A 24,366-nucleotide genomic window follows, 5' to 3' on the forward strand; every position below is an offset into this window, starting at 1 on the left:
GGGACCCATAAAACTGAGTCCCAGGAGTTTTTAACTCTCAGGCTAGTTCAATTCAGCCTCTATCAGTTTGTCAGAATTACCATTTAAGTGTTTTCACTAGTTTATGGCTTCAGTGGTGTCTGCTCCTGGTAAGCAGATCTCAGCTGTGATTCTCTGTACTTGCCTTTCTTTCCAGATTTCAGGGTAGCAGTTGGCCTTGTGACCTTAATTCCCTGATGGGTCTAAGAAGAATCATTGATTTTCAGTTAGTTCAGCTATTATCTTGTTGTTGAGAATGCGAATCATAATTTCTGAGCCCTTTACATCTTGTAGACAAGACCAGAAGTCTCCCAATGTTCAGTTTACAAGGCTGGAACGTGTTGTAGAATTAGCAACGGATTGGTGTTAGAGTGACTTACATTCTAATTCAGGCTGTGGCATTTAACTAGAGGTATTATCTTATATGCGTCACTTAACCTGTCTGAGCCTCGGTTTCCTCACCAGTCAAATAAAAATAATTCCAAATACATGTTTATGTTAAATTTAAATGAGAGGACATATGTGAGCAAGTTCATTACAGATCCTGCCGTGTACTTGGCAGGTATCTCATAAATGTCAGTTTTCTTTTTCCATTCAGGTACCTGTGCGTGAAAACAAAGACCGGAGTCCAACCCGTTGTATGGCATTTATCCTAGGAACTGAAAAAATTCTTATAAAGTATTTGTCATTCTTACAATGCTGGAAAAACTAGCTTGAAAAAAGTAGCCTGCCTCTATAAGGACTGTTTTATTCTAAAGGGCTTGGAGGGAACTTAATGGTTCATTTATTCCTCTCTTCCAACTACAAGTACACTCTCCTTTTTTAAAAAAAATCCAGTCTTCTACTGAAAAGGCCCATGAAAACACATTTCTTTCTGTATAGGTCCGGATGAAGAAACATCAGCACCAAGTACTAAGGACAGTCATTTTGGTCTGGTGATAGGATATATGTCCTGGGTTGGGGTGGGGGAAAAGTTACTGAAACATTTAAGGAGAGATGATAGCCGGATTGCACACTTTACATATCAAACCACATTGGAGAGTTGTGTCCTTTTTGAGCACCATAATTTAAGAAGGAAGTTGATAATGGTAGAGTGTGTCCAAACAGAGGTGACCAGGATAGTGATGGGGGCATCAATAAATCTAGAAACCTTGCTATATTTGGATGTATATTAATTTATTAGAGCTATTTACCTGTATCATTTATCTTTCTATATATTGTTAAAAATAGAATATTTTCTGTTTGGTGCCAAATTTTTCATAATATCTCTGATTTTACATTATTTCCATTTTTCCTGGATATAATGCTTAGAAAGTATACATTATTATCTAAAAAAAAAATCAATGGGCTGAACTTTCTCGCCCATTCTAGCCCTCGCCTTCATTTTGTGAAACCTCAAGTTGCCAACATCAAGCTGAGCATCACTTTTCACCTAGTGTTGGTTCCTATAAGTCCCCAAGGAGCCTTTGCTTGAGTGGCTATGGTTTGGTCTGTTGTCCTGTGAAGAGGTTGGGAAAAACCCAGAGATGTGCTAAGTGGATTCTGAGCTGTGAAAGTTGGAGCAAGAAGCACATGTGAACTTGAGGTTGGATATGAACCCCTAGCCCTTTCCCTCTGTAAAGTGTGTTGTTATTCTTTCTGGAGAAGAGTTCATGATCTTTTGTAATTTTCTTATTCTATTGATCCAACGGTGCTAGTTACGAAACTTAAGAAAAAAGTTACTGCAGAACAGTCTATGGAATTTCGCTGTCATATATCTTGCACATTAGAGAACAAATGCACTGTGCTAGAGGTGATATTTGCCTTGTAGAGAATTCATTTTAGGGTAGCTTAGATGATTGAGATCCACAGGGTAGCATCTCAGCAGCAGTCTTTCTTCTCTGACCTCATGCTGTCTCAAGACAAAGGTGAAAGTATAACTCTCCTTTGTTGGTCTTTGGGCTGCAATTTCTTCCAGTACATTTCCATTTGGAGAGGAGAACCCAATGGGAAAATAATGAACTTAACAATGAACTTGACTTTCAAAGATTTTTGAGAATGTGTGTGTTGGCTATAGGGCTGAGGCCAACTAGAATGAAACCATTGCTGGGAGAGCTTCTACTTTGCAGTCGTGTGACCCTGGGAAAGTGCTTAAATTCTGCTGAGCCTCAGTTTCATCATCTATAAAATGGGGTTTGCAATACCAAATTTAGAAGATTGTTGTAAAAACTGAATCTCATAATATACTTGGAAATGCTTTGTAAATGCTAAACCATATAGCTTGTGAGTACTTTTAAGACAAGGATGGTGTATTATCTCCATCTACCTAGCACTTTTATACCCCTAGTACCTAGCACAGAGTCTAGTATATAATAAATGATTGGTAGCTGAAATTAAAATAAACAAATAGTTTTAAATCTCCAAATTTCTGATGACTTTAAAGAATTAATTGACTGGTCCTTTGTATTGGGTTGGGTGGTCTCTTGGCTTCATTCAATCTTTAGATTCAAGGATGGAGAATGAAGTAGTGTGTGGGGTTAGGAAGAGATTGTTGTAAGATAGATAAATTTTCCAAGAATTTCTTAATGTTCTAAACAAAACAAAAGTAACAAATGAACATTTAGCAATTGATGAAAATGAAGGTTAACTTTCTCAAGTCAGCCTGGAAGCCCGAGTAGAATTGCTCTGGCATCTGCTCAACATTGCTGAGCATGTCATAAACCCAAGGGAAGAATCTAGCAAGCATATTCTACCTTGTGAGGGATCTGGGGCAGATGGTGGTGGTACAATCTAGAGCTCACTTCTGCTACAGATGACTGAAATGTTTGGCTAAGTGATCCCAAGGAGCTGTTGGAATGCAGTCTCTCTAGTAGTCTGAAAGTGGTAATAATTTGATTTTTCAAGGCTCGTGAAGTAGCATCATTTGGGGTACATCTGTCATGGACCTTTGCTCTTTGGAAGGAAGTGAAAGAAAATACTAGGTTAAATTTAAATGTCTTGGGAAACTTGGTTATTTTTGTTTGTCTTTAAATTGTGTCTTATGTCTTGAAAAATCTATTATTGTGGTTGTTTTCCTTTCTCTCATATAAATGTGGGACTGATTATTTGTGATAAATTGTGTCTGGAGTGCTTCAGTTTGGAGAAAATGGGACGGTGACATTATTACTTTCTCTCTCAAACCAATGACACTAATTGGGCCTTATGCCAAGGGGTAGGGGCAGCAGATGTAATCCTGAACCTGCAGTCTCTGTAGAGTAGATAAGGCTTCTAAGCCACGTGGAAGCCAAACTTACCAAGGAAACTTAGCTGTTATCTGTCCAGATGTTCAGCTTGCAAATACCAGAGGTGTTATTTTCAGTATCAAATGTATAGATAAGTGCATGGGTTGTTTTTTTCCTTCCAGATACCCGTTTAGGGGATAAATTCCATTTTCAGGTCTGGCAATCTGTCAAATAGCTCCCTTTAAAGTTATCTAGAGAAAATCTACCAAAGTGATTAAATTCGTGATAGCTTTTATTCTTGGCTAAGAACTTGCCTCTCCTCCAGGATGAACAGGCTTAAATTGTTATGTGAGTTTATATAGTATATGGTTTATTGTCAAATATTTATCTCTGTCTAAAAGTGAAATGTCTTGAAATACAATTTCTTTTTAACTGAATAAATCAATGAGAGAAAGAGAAAGAACTGCTCATTTAGCCAATTTGTTTTGTTTTGTTTTTACAGTTTTATTGAGATATATTTGACATGACATAAGATTCATCCATGTAAAACATACAGTTCACTCTTTCTTAGTATATTCACGTAGTTGTGAAACCACCCCCATAATAGAATTTTAGGATATTTTCAACAGCCAAAAAGAAACATTGAGCTATAAGCAATCACTCTCCACTACTCCCAATCCTGCCAGTAAAAGACAACCACTATTCCACTAACTGTCCCTATAGATTTGCCTATTCTAGACATTTCGTATAAATGGAATTATACAGTCTTGTGGTGTTTTCGTATTTGGCTTCTTTCAATAAACGTGATGTTTTCAAGGTTCATCCATATCGTAGTATGTATCAGCATTTTATATATTTTTATTGCCAAATAATATTCCTCTGCATGGATAGACCACATTTTCTTTATCCATTAATTGTTAGGTATTTAGATCTTTTCTACTTTGGGATATTATGAATAGTACTCATAAACATTCATGTACAAGTTCTTTATTTGGACATGTTTTCATTTCACTTGGCTCTATACTAAGAAGTAAAATTACTAGGTCACATTGTGAATCTATGTTTAGCATTTTTAGAAATTGCTTAATTTTTTAAAATAAAATGATTATGCATTTTACATTCCCACCAGTAATGTGTGGGATTCAAACTTCTCCACATCTAGCTAATGCTCTTTATTGTCTGTCTTTTTGTTTTTAGCCATTCTAATAGGTGTGAAGCGGTCAAATGCTTTTCCTGTCTACTGAAACTATAAAGTGTTTTTTTAATTTTGTATTTGATTAATATGGTGTATTTCTTTGATTAATTTTTGTATGTTGATCCAACTGTGCATTTCTGGGATAAATCCCACTTGGTCATAATGTGTAACCATTTTTATGTGTTGCTGAATTCAATTTGCTAGTATTTTGTTGAGGGTTTTTATGGCTATATTCATATGAGATATTGGTTTATAGTTTTCTTTTCTTGTAATGTCTTTGTTTTTTGTTTTTGTTTTGTAATGGGGTAATACTGGGCTTATAGAGTCGCTTGGGAGGAGTTGCCTTCTCTTCTAGTTTTTGGAAGTGTTTATAAAGGATTGACATTAATTTAAAAAAAATGTTTGGTAGAAATCATCAGTGAAGCCATCTGGAGTTTGAATTTCTTTGTGGGAAGTTTTAAAATTAGTAATTCAGTGCCTTTTCTGATTAGAGATCTATTTAGATTATCTGTTCTTAGTTTCAGAAATTTGTGTTTTTCTAAGAATTTATCTGTTCAACTAAGCTATCTAAATTTAGGCATATAGTTTTCTTTTTTTTTTAACATACAATAAACTGCATATATTTAGAGCGTACAATTTGGTATGCCGGATACCCGTTTAGGGGGATAAATTCCATTTTCAGGTCTGGCAATCTGTCAAATAGCTCCCTTTAAAGTTATCTAGAGAAAATCTACCAAAGTGATTAAATTTGTGATAGCTTTTATTCTTGGCTAAGAGCTTGCCTCTCCTCAGGGATGAACAGGCTTAGATTGTTATGTGAGTTTATATAGTATGTGGTTTGTTGTCAAATATTTATCTCTGTCTAAAAGTGAAATGTCTTGAAATACAATTTTTTTTAACTGAATAAATCAATGAGAGAAAGAGAAAGAACTTCTCATTTAGCCAATTTTTAATCAATATTTTTATGAGAGGCCGGAATGTTAACTGAATCCTGGCTTTTGTCATTTGAAATATAATTTGTGTGTTTAAGAATTTATGTGCACATCAGGGTTTGGACTTCATGTTCGGAAAGGAAAATTGATTTATAGGAACAAACAACTGCAGGAGTAGAGGCAATGCCAGAAGTAAACATGAGTCAATTATTTAAGGCAAATGGGACCTTAATCACCACAGCAGTTGAGAAATCTCAAATTCAGTTACACACTGGATTTTCATGCTTTAATTTGTGGGTATTTCTATATCTCTTATTTTACAGAGGCCTTTGAAATCGTTGTTCGCCATGCCAAGAACTACACCAATGCCATGTTCAAGAACAACTATCCGAGCCTGACCCCACAAGCTTTTGAGTTTGTGGGTGAATTTTTCACTGATGTATCTCTCTACATCCTGGGTTCTGACATCAATGTGGATGACATGGTCAATGAATTGTTTGACAGCCTGTTTCCAGTCATCTATACCCAGCTAATGAACCCAGGCCTGCCAGAGTCCACCTTAGACATCAATGAGTGCCTCCGAGGGGCAAGGCGTGACCTAAAAGTATTTGGAAATTTCCCCAAGCTTATTATGACCCAGGTTTCCAAGTCACTGCAAGTCACTAGGATCTTCCTCCAGGCACTGAATCTCGGGATTGAAGTGATCAACACAACTGATCACCTGAAGTTCAGTAAGGACTGTGGCCGAATGCTCACCAGAATGTGGTACTGCTCTTACTGCCAGGGACTCATGATGGTTAAGCCATGTGGTGGCTACTGCAATGTGGTCATGCAGGGCTGTATGGCAGGTGTGGTGGAGATTGACAAGTATTGGAGAGAATACATTCTGTCTCTCGAAGAACTGGTGAATGGCATGTACAGAATCTATGACATGGAGAATGTACTGCTTGGTCTGTTTTCTACCATCCATGATTCCATCCAGTATGTCCAGAAGAATGGAGGAAAGCTGACCACCACTGTGAGTACCATTCTACAGTTTTCAGAGGAATTGGATTCTATTGAGGGTAAGACAGCCTGGCCAGTATCAGGTGCTGATGGAGAGAAGTGAGAAAAAAGTGGGCAGGGATCATAGAGGGACTGAATGACCTCACAAAGCTAGGCAGCGCATTAAGTCCGCAAGTTATGGAGTCCTAACTCCTGGCTTTGAATTTTAGCCGTACCCACTTTCTTTCTGTGAGACCTTAGGTGAATCGTTTTATCTGTATGAGCCTCATAATGCTGATTCATAAAATAGGGATAAAAAGAATATCTTCTTCATAGGGAAAAACATGTGTTAAAGCACCTAGCATGTACCTGGTACGTGGTAATTCTTTAGTAATTATTAGCTATTATTACCACTGTTGTTATCACAACCTTCATGACAATGCTGTGAGTTAGGAGCTATTATCTCCATTTTGTAAATGAGAAAACTGAAGCTCATTGAAACTGTAACTTGACCAAGCGCACCCAGCTATAGTTAGTGGAAGGGCCATGATTCAGATGTTGATCAGGTCTCCCTTTAATTAGGTTATCACCAATTTCTTTGATTGTGATTTCACTCTTGTGCTCTTAATCATATATATCACATTACTATTTTGAGTAGTGACTTTATTTTTTAAGTTTATTTTGTCCAAGTATAGTTGATTAACAATGTTGTGTTAGTTTCTGGTATACAGCAAGATGATTCCGGTGTACATATATATAATAGTTTGCATCTGCTAATTCCACATTCCCAATCCCTCCCTCCTCCATCCGCCTTACCCATTGGCAACCACAGGTCTGTTCTCTGTGAGTCTGTTTCTGTCTCGCAGATAAGTTCATTTGTGTCATATTTTATTTTATTTTTAAAATTTATTTTATTGAAGTATAGTTGATTTACAATGTTGTGTTAATTTCTACTGTACAGCAAAGTTACTCAGTTATACATATACATATTTATAATCTTTTCCATATTCTTTTCCATTATGGTTTATCACAGGATATTGAATATAGTTTACTGTGCTATACAGTAGGACCTTGTTTATCCATTCTCTATAAAATAGTTGGCACCTGCTAATCCCAAACTCCCAGTCCATCTCTCCTTCATCTCCCCCTTGGCAACCACAAGTCTGTTCTCTATCTGTGAGTCTGTTTCTGTTTCTTAAATAAGTTCATTTGTGTCATATTTGAGGTTCCACATATACGTGGTATCATATGGTATTTATCTTTCTCTGTCCTACTTACTAGTATGATAATCTCTGGGTCCATCCATGTTGCTGCAAATGGCATTATTTCATTCTTTTTTATGGCTGAGTAATATTCCATGGTATATATGTACCACATCTTCTTTATCCATTCATCTGTTGATGGACATTTAGGTTGCTTCCATGTCTTGGCTATTGTAAATAGTGCTGCTATGAACATAGGGGTGCATATATCTTTTTGAATTATAGTTTTTTTCCAAATGTACGCCCAGGATTGGGATTGCTGGGTCTTATGGTAGCTCTATTTTTAGATTTTTAAGGAACCTCCATACTGTTTTCCACAGTGGCTGTGCCAATTTACATTCCCACCAACAGTGTAGGAGGGTTCCCTTTTCTCTACACCCTCTTTAGCATTTGTTATTTGAAGACTTTTTATGGATGGCCATTCTGACCAGTGTGAGGTGGTACTTCATTGTAGTTTTGAGTTGCGTTTTGAGTAGTGACTTTGAATATAGGAGACCCAACTAGAACCCACTAAGTAAACATACACAAGAACATAAGTGAGGCAAAGCATTCACATTTTCCAACAGTTTTTGCAGCCTTGATTTATACCAGTGTAAGCCTGATGGGATTTGTGATGGAGGTGGGACAATTCTGTGAGGCAACAGCTTGCTTGGTTTCAGTCAGACATTGTTAGTTACATTGTACCTGCTAAGCCAGGGTGCACACACTTTTCAATACAGAGCAGAACATACAGCCAAGAGCTACCAGCCAGATCTCACTGAGGTGATAGTGACTGATTCCTGAATGTTGCCAGCTTTGTAGAAGGATGTGGCAGAATTGTATAATACAGTACCCTTGTTGAACTCCTACCACATTTGAGGTGCTCAGCTGGCCAGTTTACACAATATTATTTCTCAGTAATCCATTAGTAAATCCTAATATTATCCCCATTTTACACAGGAGTAAATGAAGCTTGGAGGGCTTAAATATCTTGCCACAACGTGAAAGCTGGTTAAATGGAGGTGGGGGAACTGGGGTTCCCACCCTGGCTTGGTGCCTTGCTTCATTCATGCTCTTCTATATAGTGTGCCTGCTGTGTATTCTGAACCATTGCTTTCCCAGAATTGCAGGGCCGATTGGGCCGTTTAGCCCTGTCTTTAAACTCCGGAAGTACAAAACGATAGGGGTAATTGGTTTCTTTGGTGAATTAAACTAGAAAGGAGGACAAAAATGATGCAACCCACAGGATGGCTACTTACAGAGCTGCTCTAATTGCCCCATTCACAACGTTAGCCATTTAAAACACATTTGCTGAGAAAATATTTTATAGTAAAATGAACAGAAATGTCATATCTAACGCTAGTGTTCTTCAGTGGCTAATTATTCCTTTGATTGCTTTATAATTCAAGGCCAGATTCTAGGGCCTTATACAAAAGTAAATCTCACAGAACTAGAGAAATGAAAAGTCAGAGCATTCGTATGTTCATTCACTTGAAAGTGAGATTGAGGGCCCACTATGCGTCAGACACAAACCTAGAGTCCCATGGGTGTAGACATGTCTTCAATAAGAGGAAAAATAAGGAGATAACATTAAAGATGGTATGGGAGTGTTTAAAGTTTGCCTCTGATATTGGTCACTTGACAGCAACATCTTGAAAACATGTATTCTTCTCTAATGCTTTTAAACACAGAAAAATAGGGCTTCCTAGGTGGTGCAGTGGTTGAGAATTCGCCTGCCAATGCAGAGGACATGGGTTCGATCCCTGCTCCAGGAAGATCCCACATGCTGTGGAGCAACTAAGCCCATGTGCAAAATAATAAAAAAAAATAAATAAGTAAACACAGGAAAATAGGATGGGGAGCTGGTAAGGGATTAAGCCCATTATTTTGGTCAGGCTGTAGACACGAAGGATTATTTAGTAAACATTTATTAAGCATCTGCTCTGTTCATGGCACTTTGCCAGGTACTGGGTACTCAAGTTACCCAAAGACATAGATCTTAAGTCTTTAAAAGGTTAGTTTAGCTTTGTTGACAGACAGACATGTAACTGAATAAAGTTCACTGCAGTGAACATCTCACTATATAATGTGAATGTTAGAAGGGCTGTAAGAGATTAGCTAGTCCAGTCCCATTGATTTACAAATGAAGAAACAAAGTTCAGGGAGTCTTGTCCAAAGTTATGTAATTAGTGGAAGAGCCACAAGTAGAGTCCAAAGTCTGCTGCTGCTACAATCTAGCACTCTTTCCACCATGCTGATCTGTCTCCCATTAGACCTTCCCAGACTTTCACTCTAAAAGCTCCATTAGGATTTTGCAAAGACATCATGAACTTAAATTGAATAGCTGTTTGGGGGTGCCAAACCTGCTATATTTTAGGTGTACGTGTGCCCATTTGTGTGCCCACGTACACACACACACAGAGTACATTTCATGTTATTATCATTCAGGAAGAAAGGCCTTGGCTGTCAAGAGGTGCTCAGTGATGCAGTCCCTTTCTGTTTTGGCCATTAAGGGCCTGATTGCTCCCAGCTCCCAGCTGGTTATGAGAGTGTGAAGTCTGCCTTCCCTGGGGAATGCCTAAACTAGAACAGAAAGCATATGTAAACTCTGCCTTGTTACTGTTTTATGATCACCAGGTCTAAGTAATATATACCAAATGGTGGGGGTGGGGGAATCATTGGCCAGGTGTGGTCCAGCTATAGTCTGTATGGACCAGAAAGGGGCTGAGCCATTTATGGGGGGTGAGGGGAAGTGAGCGCTGGGTGGACTGCAGAACTCTGTTCCTGTTAACAAAACCACAGAATGCCCCAAAGCCAACGCTGATTGAAAACTAAAGCATTAATGAGATTCTGCTGTAGCACCTTTATCTTCCTGTTGTGATAAAATGTTAAGACCCTGCCAGTTAGTCCTGCTTGAGGTTAAGTTGTGGTGAGAGACCTCTATGAAAATAGGCTCTTCCAGAGCCCTATTGGGACAGCATTTTTAGCTAGCTCTAAGCTATGCCATGAGGTCTGCCATGCGGGGACTTTGCTTAGCTGTTTTGGTGTCTGCCGTCTATCCCAGATCATGAAGGACATTTTGGTCTTATCTAAGTGAATGGGGCACTGTTAATTTTTTATAATTACGGGCTGTTAGTGCTTTCATTTTCCCTAAGATAGTTTTCAGTTCTTCCGACTACCAAGTGAAGGCGTGCGAGCAGATGTTAGGGTGTTGCTGCTGGTGGCACTCCTGGAGGTGGTAAGCAGGCGCTTCCCAAACTTGGCACATCACCACAGTCATCTAGGGAACTTGTTAAACAGATTCCTGAAGCCCCACCCCTCCCCCGAGGATTCTGATACCATAGGTCTGTGGAGAGGCCCGAGAATATGTCACTTAAAAAGTACTCCATTTGATTCTGATACTTCCTTGGGAGCAAATCCAGCCACTTTGTTTAGAAGATAAGGTAAGACCCAGAGGTTGGAAGCGAATGACAGTTAATGGCAAAGCTGTGACCTTGGACTCCTCATCTGTCAAATTGAGTTGGGTTGATACATGGGGATTCATTGAAATGATGGGTTCAAAGTACCTGGCAGAGTTCGAGGCACATGGCAGGTACTCACTAAGCCCCAGTGCAGTACTCTTTCTACAACAGTTTTCTAAGTTCGAAATAGATAATGAGATTTTCTTAAGCTTGTTTTTAAGTGCCAAGATGTTTAATGTTATTTTAACCCAAAGAAGTGAATAAAAATAGCAAGTATGTGAAAATGTGAGGCGGGGAGGGAGGGGAGAGGAGAGAGAGAGAACAGGAAGGGAAGAGAAAATCTGTACTAAAAAGGTCAAGAAAGTATTAATGATGGGACTGTAAACAGATCCATCTTGATTTTTCATCTACATGTGTGAACTAGGTTAAGTATCATGGCTCCAGGTGAGTACTGAGTAGGTCTTTAATAGTATTTGGGTATCATTTGGGTAGTATTTGAGAGTATCATTGTTAAATTTATCAGCACGTTATTGAATTCCATATCTTATACCTTGAGGCAAATACAAATATGTAGTTTTCAGTATATATACTTTCAACTTTGTTGTTACACCACACAAATTGTTAAATGTCACAGCCTTCTTTTAAAGGTGCAATTATTCTTACTCTGAAACCACTTTGTGATTACCATATACCTCTATGTGGATTATATGCATAGCCATTGTACGTTTTAGATCCATTGATTAAATGAGTAATAATCAGCACGTGGGATGTTTATTGCTATTCCAGAAAGTTTCCCAAAACTTTCTTTGGTTTCATCTACTTTCTCTACCCTCCCCCAAAGTAATTGTTCCTGTATCGTCGCATAGCTGTCTGCACTTTTATTTTTCCGTTTGTACTTGTGTACTTTCTTTATTGATTCATCTCAGAATTTCTCAGCATCAGTACTTCCTCTCCCACAATTTCATTACCTTGACTTCTTATATGCTTCATTGAATGCTGTGCAAAATTGCGACCTTTTCTACCTTCACTGTTTCTCCCTTTCTTTCCCTGTTGTGATATTCATTTTAGCACTATCTGAAATAGGACTTATTTTGGGGAACGTTTAGTGAGCATCTAATTGTGGAACCACGGATAGACACGGGGGCACAAGAAGTGGCTGGAAGGATGACCCTGACTGTTGCTGTCCTCAGGGATCACTTGGCCAGCAGGTAACAGAGCTAGGATTCAAAGCTGGATCTTCCTCCAAAGCTCCTGCTTTTCACCATTACTCCATATTTCTCTTTCAAATAGTTCTGCTCTCCTTTCACCAGAATCTTCACTGCTTGAACACGGGCTACGTGGGTCTTTATTATCTTATTTAGTATCCTGTATTACTCTCTGCTGTTTTTCCAGCTGCACAGTCACCTTTTTAATTCATCCTCCCTCCTTGGAGACTTTTGCTGTAGTACTTCCCAATGAAGTACTAAAAAGCATGAGATTTTTCATCTTCACAACACTTAAAGGCACAGAGTAGGGGAATAAGGAATGTTTACGTAGATAATGGAAGACCCAATCCCACAGTGAAATGACTGCCTAGAATCTGTATGCACCATGCTGGTCATGGGTTATCTTCCAGTTGCAATGTTTGGAATCTGCCTGTTGGACCAACAGATAGTTTTTAATGCATTTGCCTTTGATTCTGGACCTTAGTACATCCAGGTCTCCATTATGGAGTTGCCTTAGTAGTAACATTGCCTACTAAGAACCTAACATATTCTGATATCCAAGCACATCCATCTCCTTTGGTAGAATTTCTGACGATATCTTCAGTCAAGTCAGCATTTATATATGTGTGTTAGGAAGCTCTAGGGAAGATTCTCAGTTGATCCTCAATAATAATTCACTCTATCAGATTCTTGTATTTTGTTGTCTGTGTGAGTGACTGTAACTCATCAGAATTTCCAAGATTAGCCCTACCTTCCTCTCCGCTTTTGAAGGCTGAGGTTATTTCTCAGGTGTCAGAATGTCAGTGTTTTTCTCCTCATGCTATCACATTGGACTTTCATTTTTTAGTCTCACAGAGAGATACCTCGTCTGAATTCATACAAGCTGTTTTCAGTACCAAGTGATTTCAAAGTGATAAAAACAAGTAAATGGCTCACTACCTAATTACTGTCTGCAGGTCAGCCTCTAGAGCTGTGGTAGGCAACTTTATTTGCATGAGGTCCTTTTCTGGAAAGACAAAAATGTTTACAGGCTGACATCTTTTTTTTTCTTTTTCCAGTCACAATAAAAATAGCTTTAGTGATTCCCATGGGGAAAATATATAGTTTTAAAATATGGATTACTTATTTATTGATGAGAGGAATACAAATGAAAAAACTGGCATCACTTTCAGGCACTAAATGTTAATTTTAGGACAAGTTTCAAACAGTGGTCACACAATGGAAGCTTTTTATAATGCTTCATCCTGAAATTATGTATATCATGGGTCATATTAGGGAATTAGATGGGCTCCTTACAAATCTAGAATTATTTGCCTTTGCCTTGGCAAGAGTGACAGCATGATTATACATTCTGAATCTTTAGAAAGAAGTTTTTCCTCCTTTCTGTGGTCTCTGGACCGATGTGGCAGGAAAATGTCCTTAAGAACTGTGAAATGTCTGAGGTTTTTACCCTAATTGCAAACTAACAAGTTACCTGGCCACAGTCTCATGGATGCTGAATAAAGACAGGAGACTCCTGGCTCAGAGATGCAGGGCACTTTATTTCTCATAGCGATAGCAGTAGCCAGCTGTATATAGAGTATCAGCATTTAGAGTATCAGCATTTAGAGTATCAGCATTTGTACCAGTTCCCCAAGCCCCAGTTCCCGCAGGGAAAGGCAAAGAGGACCAGATGACTCCCATACACACAGTGAGTTGCATTACAAGAGAGGAGCCTTGAGCTTAGGGAACTCAAATCTTTTATAATAGGTAGTAAAACTGCTCATTCTTTTCTCTGATGGGAGACACTATCACTGTCTTCCAAGACTATTCACTATACAAAGATACTTGATAAAGATAGTCTGGGGGGGGAAGTGCCTCTGTTTATAAGCCATACAGAAACACAAGACCCATGGAAAATTGTCTTGCAACACATGATCCCCCAACCTTGGATGATTGCAAAAACCTCTCAAGTTCACGATGCTTTTGGAGAATCAGGCAAGGAAATAAGAAGTTAGTGAAAGACACTTAGCCCTGACTGGTTGGTCAAAAGGTTGGGCAATGCTATGTCCCACCTGTTGGAGAGTAGCAGAAGGCACATCCAAAGATAGAATGGTGGCAGTTTTCTCAGCTTTTCAGAGAATACTTTAAAAAGTATAAAAGGGGCACTTGAGTAGTTGCCACTGGTTAGGAGTAAACTGTGCTACTTTGGGCCTCCAGCTACTACTCCATTGCTCTCTCTTTTGGTCCCCAAGCTATCGTTTCCTTTCTTGCTTGTTCAGGCTCTGAGGTTGGGAATTTGGGGTTGCTAAGTAACTTGGCTGATAGTTTTCTCTTTTACTGCAATTCTATGATGAAGCAAGTGATAAGTATAGAGGAGTAAGATGCTTATCTGTATCTGTTGGGAGGAACCTGAAGGACTGATCTGTGCTCAGAGTGTATTCAGAGAGATTAGAAAGTCATGAATATTCATCCAAGTGGGCAGAAGTCCAGGAAGGCCTTCCCCATGACCTGATGTTCTGAGAATCCATGTGTTCCCAGGATGAGAATGAGGGAGCCCAAAATGTCTTTTTAATGTTTGGTGACCAGGGAATCAGAGCAGAGGGAAAGCAGCGATCTATCTAGTAAGGGAAGAAAAGCCCCCAAATAGTTGCTTTGTTTTTGATTGCAAAACCTAAAATGCCTCAGAAAACGTGGAGTCATGTGTGCAGTGTAATTCCTCTGATTCCTTTTTACCCACTCGGAAAAAGGTTACTCTTGGCAACCATAGTGCTGCATCATTCACTCACAGTAGCGCCACAGGTGGCCTTGGGTCACCAACCTCTTATGCCGATGCATTTTGCTGTCTTGTGCAGCTCTCTGGCAGAAAATGCTTTCCACTTGGGTCCTTTCTTTCTTTTTTTTTTTTTTTTTTTTTTTTTTATTATTATTATTTTATTTTATTTTTTTTGGGGGGTACACCAGGTTCAATCAACTGTTTTTATACACATATCCCCATATTCCCTCCCTTCCTTGACGCCCCCCCCTCGATTCCCCCCCACCCTCCCTGCCCCAGTCCTCTAAGGCATCTTCCATCCTCGAGTTGGACTCCCTTTGTTATACAACAACTTCCCACTGACTATTTTACAGTTGGTAGTATATATATGTCTGTACTACTCTCCCGCTTCTTCTCAGGAAACTGAGAAGAAGCGGGTCCTTTCTTAAAAGGCAATCCTTCCACCCCCACATTAAAAATCGAGCACATATTTGGAACATCACAAAAGCATTTTAAATGAAGTTACACTGTAGCACAGTAATTTCCTTCAGAGAGGGTATATGTATAATATTTGCTGTAATAAAGAATTTCACAAAAGGCCAGGAGAGAATTTGGGGCAGATTTCTCCCAGTGTGCTACAGCCTTTGTAAGATAAAACACGAGCTTTCATTATCACCAGCAGCCACATCTTTCTGAGTCCTGGTACTGGGTACTGTTCTAGGTCTCACTGTTTGCCATTCCTTTCCTTACTGGGGGGACTGTTAATAGGGTAAGACAAGTAACCTTTGTTTTGTTGAAGGAACAGACTTCTTAATGTCCTTTTAAAATGTCCCTTTGGGGATTGGACTTCAGAATGCATCAGACTTCTCAAAAGCAATGCTGGAATGGGCAGGAGGGATCTTACCAGGTAGATGAAAATGTTGCAAAGCTGGTTTGTCATGATGGTCGCACAACTTGGTAAATTTAGTAAAAATCATTAAATTGTATGTGTGAAGTGGGTGAATTGTATACATCCAAAACTATACCTCAATAACATTGTAGAAAAAAAAGACTTCGTTAAATAAAAAACTGTGGAATTAATATATAAAGCATTTCAAATATAATAGTGCATAAGCATATTATAAAACAGCTAGTAAAATGATATATGTATAAATATAAACCATATCATTCCAAAAAATTACTATATAAAGTAAAACAAAAACAAATAAAAGCAGTACTGGAAGCTAGAAGGCAAAAAAAAAAAAAAATCCCTTTGGGAAGTACATCATCCAGCAAGGCTGCTTTCATATTTTATATGGGGGTGTGGGAGGTGGGGGAGGGTTGATACTGACTTCTTATTACCCCAATTCAAATCCTTTCTGAAGAACATTCAGAAAGTGAATTAATTTTTCCTTTTTTCATTCCACTCAGAATGCCTAAAACAGATAAAGTAGGAAACGGGAGTCATTATATTTGGGTGCTGTCTATTATCATTTACTGACTGAGAGTCTATCTAAGCCTTTCTGCTTTTTGCAGATAATTAATTTTGTTCCTAAATGTAGGAAAGAGTGATTGTAATCAGTATGTTTGTACTTTCAGCCACAAATAGAGCCCATCAAAGATATGCAGTACGAATAAACCTCATAAAATATGCAGCCCAAGCACTGCTTGAAGTTAATGTGATATCTTTTTTTTTTTTGCAAAGAAAAAAATTATATGTATAATTTTTAAAAGTCTTTCTTAGCATTCTTGTATATTTAATAGATGCACCCCTCTTTTTCTATCTCAAGCCTACGCTGTGAATTATTGTTATCATTCAATCTCATGAGGTAGAGCTGAAGGAGACTTTGATTTGACACGGAAATCACCTTGTCCACGTATACATATACAGTTCTGGGTGCAGGTTGCTCTTATGCTTCTAGAAAATTATGAATAATCAGATCTAAGTTCAAGGCTCAGGTTCATGGGAAGAAAGCTAAGAGCATAGTGTTTGTGAAGGAAGTCCTCTAAACTCTCTTGAAAGACTTATGCCCTTGTTTTTCCCAGCTGCCCGGCCTCCACCTCTGACCAACCTCTCTTCCAAGCCTGTCCTTTCTTCTCTCTCCTTCAAAACTATACCTTGCTCAGTGTCTTGTTCATTCAGGCCCTGCATTTGGTTTGAAATGATGATATTTGATCATGGTTCAGTCCTCACAGGGAGTTCATTTCTTCTTCTGCCAGTTCTCTAATGTGTTCCCTCTCCTGAGACAAACTCACGTCACTTAACAAAATTTTATATCACCAGAAAACTCTGCAAAAGGGCTGTCAAGGGTGGAGATCTCAGTCACAGTGACACAATTGTAGGGGGAAATATTTAAGTGTATGAGGGACCTTTCAGTGCTTTTGAAATCACCTGCTGTGCATTGTACAGTGGAAATAACATCAGTCCAGGAATCAGAATATTGATATAGGGTCTCGGCCTTGTGCTACTACAGGATAGTGGCCTTGGAAAAGCAACTTAATCTGTACAATGAAGAAGCGAAGGACGAAGAGAATGATTATTTATTAAGCACTTGCTATGTGCCACGCCCAGTTCTAAGCCCTTTACATGGATTAACTCATTTAATGCCTACGACAGTCCTGATAAGGAAGGAAGCATTATCATTAGTACCATCTTCTAGGTTCAAGAACTGAGGCAGAGAGACTTGGAAGTAGGTGCCAGCTACAAGGCTGCCTCTGCTGCTTTCTATGGCAGGAGCTTCTCTTGCCCGGGGCCACACCCAGTCTTAGAGTGTGTGAGTGGAGCCTGGTTCCCTCTGCAGGTGGACACAAGCTGGCTTAGTTGGTAGAAATGAGGTAGAATGTGGAGCCAGGGTGTTGCTAAGTCTCTTTCATTCCTGCCTGCTCTCTGTTATCATTCACCCTGTTTCCTGTACCTGGCCTTGAGAACAGCATGGAAATTCCAAAGAACTTAGCTTTTATTCTCCACTTTTCCTCATACTTGTATTAATCCTAATCAGATTTTTTCTAAATCTCTTCATAGCCCAGACCTCCCCTAGGATCAGCGTCTATTCCATTTACCCTCTTTTCAAAAAAAATCTCTTTTTGATAAGCTTAGGTTTAAAAGATACTTTAAAAGATACACAGCACTTAAGTTTCCCTCCTTTCAGATCAGAAATCCAAAGAATGCTGAGATGCCAAGCTCTGTGGCTTTCTTATTATGCATTAAACCCTGGAATGATCTCTTTCCAAACAGGGAAAGGAGTTCCATAGTAACTGAGTTTCTGCTTTACTCAACTGCCCCCCTCCCCTCAACAACTCTTAATGTAAAATGAATGGGTTTCTTGACTGTGACAACCTTCTAGCAGATTTTTTTTTTAATTATGAACACTTTAAATTACCCTTGAACAGTCTCGTCACACGTCTTCTAGACATAAAGTACTCTGGACAAAAGAGCAGGAAACTTAAATTAGTGCCCTTACTCTGATTAAAAATAAAGCAGTAATTGTGATAAATTGGCATAATCAAACTTGACAGATAGAAGCTCTAGAATGTATGTTATATTTCCTTCCAGGATGAAAAGGATGCTAACAAGCTCCAGCTCACAGAGGGTGAAAGAATACACACTGGTGGGAATGTTTGCTTCACACATCTGTGTTTATCAAGTTTTAAAGTCTGTTTCCTCCCCCGCCATTTCTTCTGAATCTGTAATCCATTGGTTTCAAAACAACGAAGGCATGACTCAAACTGCTCTGCTGTGAAAAGCCCCATTCGGAATTGCCTCAGCTCTGGTTATCATTGACCAAAGACTCTTCAAGATAGCAGGAATAATAAATTGCAACATTCATTTTTAATAGCACCATAGAGATTTTTAAGAGCAAAGCTTTCGAGATGGAAAGCCGAGTCCATACCCTGTACAGGAATGGGTCAGCTTGGTATTGCAAGGAGCAGGGTAAGAAAAGGTCGTGTGATGTAGTTGAAGGAACACGGGCTTCAGGAGTTGTGATGTGAATCTGTGCTCAGCCATTCCATACCCTAGTGACCATGGGCATAGCGTACAATCTCAATGAACGCTAGTTGTGTCATCTATAAAATGGGGATGAAAATGCCAGCCTCTTAGAACTAGTATGAAAACTAGCAATAATGTGTAGTGTGTAGTAGCACTATCAAATCTGACATGTAACATGATAGATTTCATATGCTGTGGGACAAAGTGGCCTTTTCTTCCTGTCCTCCCTCACATGGGGTGTTCATCTTTGGGATCCTCTCATCAGCAGCACCATCATTGTTAAATATTTACTGAGCTCCTGTGGCAAAAACCCTAGGGCAGAAGCTGGCAACACAAATATCAGTAAGCTGTTTCAAGAGACAAAACCAGTTGGGTTACAACAGAATTTCTGGATTCTTTTCCAAACACTAGGATAGCTCTTTAAGGTGAGACTGCTTGTCCATGTGCTCCACATTTCTCCTGAGGACTTGAAGTTCCTACTGGTCTTTCCATTCAGAGCTTGGTACACTTTTGAACAAGTTTATTCAGCCTGTATGGCTGTAGGCCTCTGCTTCCATTTGCCCAACTCTCACCACTAATAACTGGGACTATCAATCATGTTCCTCCAGATGTTCAGGAGAGTTGATTCCCAGCCAGGCAGACCAGGTTGAACACGTATGTTTTCTAGCTGCTCAGGGTGGTCTTCACAGAAGACTCATGAATAAAGGGCGGTGTGATATATCTAGATTCCCGATGGGGATTTTTAGCATTCATCTTTTTTTGGCTTGGGTTTAGTGCTGAAATCCTTGGGAGTAGAGGAGGACTCGAGCTGTGTTTATGGCTCCTTCATTTTGGAGCATGTATTGTGCAGTATAACGCTAAATTGCTTTTGCTGCGTACCACTGTTAAATGATCATTAAATTTAGGTTGGTATAAAAATGAATAGATATCTGTTACATATTTTGGGGATAATTTAATGATATCCTCTTGTTTTAGATATTACCCTTTTATTAAATCCCTAAATTTTCTTATCAGTTCTTATCCATCCTGCCCACTCAGAGTCTCTTCCCCCCTCCTTTGTAATGAATGGCAACTACCTTTCTGATTTGGGGGATTTGGGTTCTCGCTATTTCTTTTGATGTAGGGAAAGGAAGAAAACAATAGCGGAGGAAGTGAAGGGAGTTTTCGTAGAGTGAAAGGAACATGGGAAGTGAATCCACCTGTTTGAAGATGATTTTTTCTTGGCACATGTCATCTACAGAATTTATTTAATAAAATCATTGCCCCACTCATGCTACCACAATACAAAGAAGTCACAAATTCTACATTTAAAAAAAATACAGTATGTATCTACTATGACTTACTTGCCATTTTCTTAAATCAAGCATCAGTTTTAGTGTGTGAGACTACCATTCTCTCCTCACCTCTAACATGCAATGTCTTACGCAGGGTAGGGGTTTAATTTTTCTTTTAAATGAAGTTACAGGGGAAGGGAATGGAGTCCCTCCTTGGGAAAGTGAGGAGCCATCAAAAGTATAGAGCGCATGAACCTCCATCCACAAAATCAGGAGTATAAGAAACAGTGCATTTTAATTTTGTTTGCTTTTTTTAAAAAAATAGACTATTTTAGAACACTTTTAGGTTCACAGCAAAATTCAGCAGAAAGTACTGAGATTTCCTATATTCCTCCTGCTCCCCCAACACCCACAGCCTCCCCCACTATCAACATCCTGCACCACAGTGGTACATCTCTTATAATTGATGCGCCTACGTTGATGTGTATTATTATCACTCAAAGTCCATCCTTTACATTAGGGTTCACTCTTGGTAGTATACATTCTATCGGTTTTGATAAATGTGTAGTGACCTGTATCTACCATTACAGCATCATACAAAATAGCTGCGCTGCCCTAACAATCCTCTGTGCGTTCTTATCCATCCCTCCCTCGTGCCCCACCCCATCCCAACTTCTAGCAACCACTGTTATTTTTACTGGCATATTTTTTGCCTTTTTCAGAATGTCATATAGTTGGAACCATACAGCATGTAGCCTTTTCAGATTGTCTTCTTTCACTTAGTAATATGCATTTAATCTTCCTCCATGTCTTTTCATGGCTTGATAGCTCATTTCATTTTAGTGCTAAATAATATCTCATTGTCTAGAGCATCTTTTATTTTTAAATCAATTTAATTTCCAGTCCAAATCCTTATTCCCAGTGGGTTAGTGGTAAATTCCACATCATTACTTCTTTTTTTAAAAAAGCTTTATTGAGATATAATTCATATAGAATACATTTACCAATTTACCCATTTAAAGTATACAGTTCAGTGGGTTTTAGTGTATTCGTGGAGTTGTGCAACCATCACCAAAAATCAGTATTAGAATAGTTTTATCTTTCCAAAAGAAACTCTGTGCCAGTTAGTTGTCACTCCCCATTTTCCCTCCCCATCCCCACCCCAGCCTCCACCCGCAGAAACTGCTAATCTACTTTCTCTATCTCTATGGATTTGCATGTTCTTGACATTTCATGTAAATGGAATCATACAATCTATGACCTTTAATGTCTGACTTCTTTCACTTAACATAATATTTTCAAGGGTCATCCATATTGTAGCATGTTTCACTACTTCTTCCCTTTTTATGCCCAAACAATACTCCATTGTATAAATATACCACATTTTGTTTATCTGAGTTGTCTCCACTTCTTGGTTATTATGCACAGTGCTGCTATGAACCTTTATGCATGAGTCTTTGTGTGGATATATGTTTTCATTTCTCTTGGGGATATACTTTGGAGTAGAATTTCAGGTCATATAGTAACTCTATGTTTAACCTTTTGAGGAACTGCCAAACTGTTTTCCAAAGCAATTGAGTCATTTTGCTTTCCCTCTAGCAATGTGTAAGTGTTCCAATTTCTCGACATCCTCACCAACAATTATTATCTTTTTTATTATAGCCATCCTAGTGAGTTTGAAGTGGTGTCTCATTGTATTTGCAATTTATATTTCCCTAATGACTATTGATGTTGAGTAATTTTCATGTGATTTTTGGCCAGAGGTATATCTTCTTTGGTGAAAGTTCTATTGAGATCCTTTCCTAATTTTTAAATTGGGTTATTTGTCATTTCATTGTTCAATTGTAAGAATTATTTGTATAGTATTGATATGCAACCCTTATTTAGATGTATGATGTACAAATATTTTCTCCCATGCTGTGGCATGTCTTTTCACTTTCCTAATAATATCCTTTAAAAAATAAAAGTTTATAATTTTGATGAAGTCCAGTTTACCTATTTTTGTGTGCTTGTCATATCTAAGAAATCATTGCCTAATCTAAAGTGATGAAGATTTACACCAATGTTTCTTCTAAGAATTTTATAGATTTTGCTCTTATATGTAGGTCTATGATCCATTTTGAGTTAATTTTCTATATTTGGTGTGGGGTAGGGGTACAGCTTCATTCTTTGGTATGTGGATATCCAGTTGTCCCAGTTCCATTTGTTGAAAACACTATTTTTTCCCCATTAAATGGTCTTGTCACCTTTGTCAAAAGTCAGTTGACCATAACTGTATGGGTAGATCCTCCAGTGCCATGTTGAACAGAAATGGCAAGAATGGACATCTCTGTCTTTTTATTAATCCTAGAGAAAAAGCCTTCAGTCTTTCCCTATTAAGTAGTGTTAGACTTCCCTGGTGGTGCAGTGGTTAAGAATCCGCCTGCCAATGCAAGGGACATGGGTTCAAGCCCTGGGCCGGGAAGATCCTACATGCCGCAGAACAACTAAGCCCATGCACCACAACTACTGAGCCTGTGCTCTAGAGCCTGTGAGCCACAGCTACTGAGCCTGTGTGCCGCAACTACTGAAGCCTGCGCGCCTAGAGCCGATGCTCTGCAACAAGAGAAGCCACTGCAATGAGAAGCCCATGCACTACAACGAAGAGGAGCCCCCACTCACCGCAACTAAAGAAAGCCTGTGCACAGCAACAAAGACCCAACGCAGCTCCAAAAAAAAAAAGTAGAGTGTTAGCTGTGAGGTTTTTTTTCCAAGCTCTTTATTGGAATATAATTGCTTTACACTCTTGTGCCAGTTTTTGAGGTACACCAAAGTCAATCAGCTGTATTTATACACATATTCCCTCCCTCCCGCGACTCCCCCCTACCCTCCCCGTCCCGGCCCTCTAAGGCATCATCCATCATCGAGTTGATCTCCCTTTGTTATACAGCAACTTCCCACTGGCTATTTGTGAGTTTTTCATACCTGCCCTTTATTAGATTGAGGAAGTTCCCTTGTATTCCTAGTTTATTGATTGTTTTTATTATCAAGGTCTATTGGTTTTTATCAAATTCCTCTTCTGTATCTAATGTACATGTGTCTTTTTTTCTGTTAATATAATTATAATATAGTGATAATAATAATTACACTAATTACCAGATGTTAAACTACCCTTGCATTCCTGGGACAAATCTCACTTGGTTGTGATATATGATCCTTTTTATATATTGCTGGATTCTGTTTGCTAGTATTTTGTTGAGGTTTTGGTATTTATCTTCGTAAGTGATATTGGTCTGTAGTTTTCTTGTAGTCTTTGTCTGGGTTTGGTATTAGGATAATACTAGCCTCATAGAACAAGTCGAGATGTGTTTCCTCCTCTTCTGTTTTTTGGAAGAGTTTTATAAGGATTGGCACTAATTATTCTTTAAATGTTTGGTAGAATTTGCCAGTAAGGCATTCTGGTCCTAAGCTTTTCTTTGTGGGAAGATTCAAATTGCTAATTCAATCTCTTTATTTGTTATGAGTTTACTCAGATTTTCTATTTCTTCTTTAGTCAGTTTTGCTAGTTTTGTCATTTTAGGTATTTGTCCATTTCATCTATGTTATGTAATTTGTTGACATACAATTTTTCTTAGTAATCCCGTAAAACCCATTTAATTAATTAATTAATTAATTTATAGATTTATTTAAAGATTTAAAGATTTTTTTTATTTTTTATTTTTTAAATTCTTTTGGCTGCATTGAGTCTGTTGCTGCATGAGGGCTTTTTCTAGTTGTGACGAGTGGGGGCTACTCTTCGTTGCAGTGCACGGGCTTCTCACTGCAGTGGCTTCTCTTGTTGTGGAACACGGCCTCTAGGCACACGGGCTTCAGCAGTTGTGGCACATGGGCTCAATAGTTGTGGCTCACGGGCTCTAGAGCACAGGCTCAGTAGTTGTGGTGCACAGGCTTAGCTGCTCTGTGGCATGTGGGATCCTCCCAGCCCAGGGATCATACCCATGTCCCCTGCATTGGCAGGCAGATTCTTAACCACTGCACCACCTGGGAAGCCCAAAACCCATTTTATTTTTGTAAGACTGTTAGTAATATCCCCACTTTCGTTCCTGATATAGTAATTTGACTCTTTGCTTTTTTCTCTTTGTCAGCCTAACTAAAGTTTTATCAATCTTTTTGATT

At 38.8% G+C, this 24,366-nt stretch overlaps 1 protein-coding gene across 3 annotated transcripts in view; it reads left to right on the forward strand.

The window, feature by feature from the left end:
• The window catches only part of GPC3 (glypican 3), a 453,743-nt gene that overhangs the window by 236,200 nt on the left and 193,177 nt on the right, over positions 1-24,366 (forward strand). For all 3 annotated transcript variants that reach the window (XM_057718111.1, XM_057718110.1, XM_057718112.1), the window contains exon 3: positions 5,669-6,363. In XM_057718111.1, coding sequence (XP_057574094.1) covers positions 5,669-6,363 — 695 coding nt within the window. The remainder of the gene's footprint in view (positions 1-5,668; positions 6,364-24,366) is intronic.

Source organism: Hippopotamus amphibius, chromosome X (assembly GCF_030028045.1).
Source record: "Hippopotamus amphibius kiboko isolate mHipAmp2 chromosome X, mHipAmp2.hap2, whole genome shotgun sequence".
NCBI classification, from domain to species: domain Eukaryota; kingdom Metazoa; phylum Chordata; class Mammalia; order Artiodactyla; family Hippopotamidae; genus Hippopotamus; species Hippopotamus amphibius.